Below are 4,264 nucleotides of genomic sequence, written 5' to 3'. Positions count from 1 at the left end.
CCTCCTTATTTATGCTGCTTGGTTGACCTCCCCCTACTCTGATACTTATCATTTATTTGTGATATTACACTTTTTATGAGACCCTGCCATCCCACAGACATATTCATCATATGGGCAGAGTCATGTTTATAGGACTCCGCTTTATTGACTTTAGTACCTTTAATCTTGCATGGCGCTCGGCTCTGCCTGCCTGGCTTCCTCTGCATGGAGAAAAACACTGCTGCTCCTTCCGGTTCTCCCAGGACCCAGAGGACATGAAGAGGGATATAATTGGTGCAATTCTTCATCCTGGGGAATAAATATGTTATTGTGATGCAGAAGCCTTTTGTTTTCTCCCAGGAAGAACACTGTTAAGGTATCTTAACCCTGATTAATAGATTTGCAGGGAGGTGTATAATTACTTCTCTGTCTAGTAGGCCTGTCCTCATCCTGTCTATATGGAAATTAATTTCTGATCGTTCCGTGGTCTACACACGTTCTTTTACAGAATACAGAGACGGTCGAGATACTCGCTGTGTAAGCTGTAAATATGCAGATCTTTGGAAGTGACTGTTTGTGTTTGACATGCCTCTTTAGTTCTGTGTTGCAGAACTGGGGCGGCATGCGGTGTCCATACAAGCTCCTCGGCATGATTCTGGTGCTGGTGTGCAGTAAGTTTCATACTATATCCATATTTTCATTCCATAGCCACACTATATTTATTCCCAAGGGAGCCATTGGTGTTATGATCATAGCTGCATCCTGACATAATTGGTGTGAGGTGGTATGCTCCATTGAAGACTTTCCTTTTTAACTAAACAGTTAGGTGTGCGTATAACACCCCTTAACTTTCAGCCTCACAGTATAATTTCATTGCGAGGTAATTATAAATTGAGTGGGATTTATTGGCCTCCTAAAATGAGCTGTTGTACTGCTTTAAGTGCAGTTGTAAATGGGGAAAAATAAGTGGCCCTCGGGTTCAGTATTGGGTATGTTGTATTTTGTTCTGACGATATGACCCATGCTATATGGCAGTGACTTTTCCCCACATGGGGGAAAAACAACTTTCGTTATTGTTCAATATGTCCCCTCCATCTGTCCCTCGTCTGACTCCATACCTCAACCTAGTCTATCCTTAGCCAGAACCCTAACCATTAACATAGCCCTAGTCTTGACCATAATTGTAACTCTTATGTAATCTGCACCCTGGCTTTTGCCTTCTACTGAACTGTACTCAAAACCATAAATCTGCCAAATCCCACATTTCCACTGATATTGATGACTTACGATATGATATACTTCACTGCCCATTTCCATAGAAATTCATTTTGTGACATCAGCACACAAATTGACAAACACAACACAATATTTTACATGCAGTAAGGAAAACTGGAAAGATAGTACACAAGTCACAAATTTACATTTTCACATATCAAAGTCTCTGTGGCCTGCATCTCTGCCACGTCCCACTGTTCAGTAGCCTAAAGGAGGAGGAGATTAAAACTTCCTCCACTCCTTTCCATTGCAGTGAGTTCGGAGGTGGGCCGTGCCGTGTGGCTGCGCTTCTCCCCGCCTTTGCACTCTTCAGGGCCCCAGCCCAGCGTCATGACCCACCTGTTGGGGGCGGTGGTAGGCATCAGCATGGGCCTGCTCATCCTGCACAGCTACGGGGAGAGCCCGCAGAAGCAGTGCTCCTGGTGGGTCATCATCTTCTCCATCATCATGTTCCTTATCTTCGCCATCTTCTGGAACATCTTCGCCTACAAGTTGCTGGGGGTGCAGCTCCCGCCCACTCCCTGACACCAAGAAGCTCCTTCCCGCTCCATTACATTGTCCCTCTCATTGTTATATGTCAAGACCCATCTCCTTCACCATATCCTTTTCCTGTCTGCTCAACCAACCTCCTGACAACACCATTCAAAACACAAGGTTTTTTTAATTTAAAACTGTACAGAGCAGGAATTATTCTTTCCATGTACCCATTTCATCAGAATTATCTGTTTTGTGGTGGGAGGGAATTTGGTAGCAACATATGCAGGTGAAAGCTGTGTAGCTCTCTTCATATCCTCATTGTGGAGCAGCCATGTAAAAAGGTAATCCCTTTTGTCTTTTGTGTTGAAGCTTTACCCACCTCGAGGTCAAACATGTCAGAGAGACATGTTGATTAATACCCATGCAGCTTCAGTTCTCCTCTGTGTGGGTTCATGACCTTCTAGGTGCTTCTTGTGTGTGTTCTATCAGTATCCCTCACTGTCCCTTTGAAAGCCATGAGGCAGTACGGCACCAGTGTTATATTGCTCTACATGCACCTAAACACTAGATCTACACTGTGGAATAATGATAGGAATTCACAGGAATATGTATTACATGTAACAAGGCATGCAGCTAGGAAGTATAGAGGTGGAAAAGAGGGAAAAGGGAAAAAATAGATGCTGACCATCTCCTCACCATCACCACCTTGCGTTCATGTTCCTAGTAGCCATTGTCACTCTCCTTTTCCACCCAACCTAAATGCTTCAGCAGATTAGCATAATCTCAACCAGTACCATATGCTAGCCTGCTAAATCACCAGCATCTCATCTAGCTAATGCTATAAGGTTGGAACTAAAACGCTTGCCCTGTGCACCCCAGAGACACCAGCCCTCACCCTTCTCCTTTGTCGCCGTCTCCAAGAACAACCACTGCCTGATGCTGTAAATCAGTGTGGGAATGCAAAGAGAGAGACGCACACACTGGCCTCTGTCAATTCTCACTCTAACAGACTAAACTGGGGAGGGCAACGGCCATGTTATCATCACCTGACTTCCGTGTCCCAGCGGGCATTGGGGTCGGTCTCTCAAGGCCCAGTCTATACCTCAGTGTCTCATTTTTAGGGACTGTACACTTTTGTAAATAATGTACTCATAAAAAAGGGGTGTTAATCCTTTCTTTCTGTTTTTCCTTTGATAGTGGATGTGTATATTACTATATGTTCATAATTAATAGTAGATTTATTTGTATTTTTTCCTGGTTTGGGGAAACAAAAAACTTTCGATTGGCGCAGGAACAGAAGGCAGACGTTTCACGTGCCTCCAACCGACTTGTTTTTTTGTTCGTTTATCTGCGTTGTTTGTAACTTTATTTTTTGACTATTTATGTACATAATGTTGCCTCTACCGTCTCTTATGACCAAAAATAATTTCTAGACATCAGGACTGCGATTACTCACCACGGACTATCAGAATCCTTTTTCTTCTTACACGACTGACGAGCCCGAGGCGGAGGATATACAGCTCCCTCTGGAACAGGCCCCAAACACAGTGATCTGCGTGAAGAGGAGGTGGAGAAAGAGAGGACGGAAGGGTGGGCTGCCATCTGAGGAGTAGGAGGCAATCGAATAAACCCCCACTCCCCTCAATTCTACTCGCAAACATGCAATCTTTGGACAATAAAATGGGCGAGTTATTGGGAAGACTATCCTACCAACGGGACATTAAAAACTGTAATATCTTATGCTTCACGGAGTCGTGGCTGAACTAAGACAATATCAACATACAGCTGGCTGGTTATATGATGTACCGGCAGGATAGAACAGCGGCGTCTGGTAAGACAAGGGCCGGCGGTTTATGTATTTTTGTAAACAACAGCTGGTGCACGATATCGAAGGAAGTCTCGAGCCATTGCTCACCTGAGGTAGAGTTTCTCATGATAAGCTGCAGACAACATTACCTACCGAGAGAGATTTCGTCTATATTCTTTGTAGCTGTTTACATACCACCACAGTCAGAGGCTGGCACCAACATATCATTGAATGAGCTGTATTCCACTATAAGCAAATAAGAAAATGCTCACCCAGAGGCGGCGCTCCTAGTAGCCGAGGACTTTAATGCAGGGAAACTTAAATCAGTTTGACCTAACTTCCTCATTTTTGTGAACCATCAAACAGGCAAAGCATCAATACAGGACTAAGATCAAATCGTACTACACCGGCTGTGACGCTCGTCGGATATGGCAGGGCCTGCAAACCATTACAGACTACAAAGGGAAGCACAGCTGAGAGCTGCCCAGTGACACAAGTCTACCGGACGAGCTAAAGTACTTCTATGCTCACTTCGAGGCAAATAACACTGAAAACATGCATGAAAGCACCAACTGTACAGGAAGACTGTGCGATCACGCTCTCCTCAGACGATGTGAGTAAGACCTTTAAGACAAGTCAACATTCACAAGGTCGCAGGGCCAGATGGATTACCAGGACGTGTACAGCAAGAATGAGCTGACCAACTAGCAAGTGTCTTCACTGACA

The 4,264-nt window shown here is 44.5% G+C and overlaps 1 protein-coding gene across 1 annotated transcript; it reads left to right on the top strand.

Moving 5' to 3' along the window:
• Positions 1–601: 601 nt before the first annotated feature.
• LOC115152685 (rhomboid-related protein 1-like) lies at positions 602–1,779 on the top strand. The gene is made up of 2 exons (XM_029697422.1): positions 602–650; positions 1,508–1,779. The coding sequence occupies exons 1-2, from the start codon at positions 602–604 to the stop codon at positions 1,777–1,779; spliced, it is 321 nt and encodes a 106-aa protein (XP_029553282.1).
• The last annotated feature ends 2,485 nt before the right edge of the window (positions 1,780–4,264 follow it).

This window comes from Salmo trutta, chromosome 18 (assembly GCF_901001165.1).
Source record: "Salmo trutta chromosome 18, fSalTru1.1, whole genome shotgun sequence".
NCBI classification, from domain to species: Eukaryota; Metazoa; Chordata; class Actinopteri; order Salmoniformes; family Salmonidae; genus Salmo; species Salmo trutta.
The sequence above is the reverse complement of the archived record's forward strand: the minus strand, read 5'-3'. Positions and strand labels throughout refer to the sequence as shown.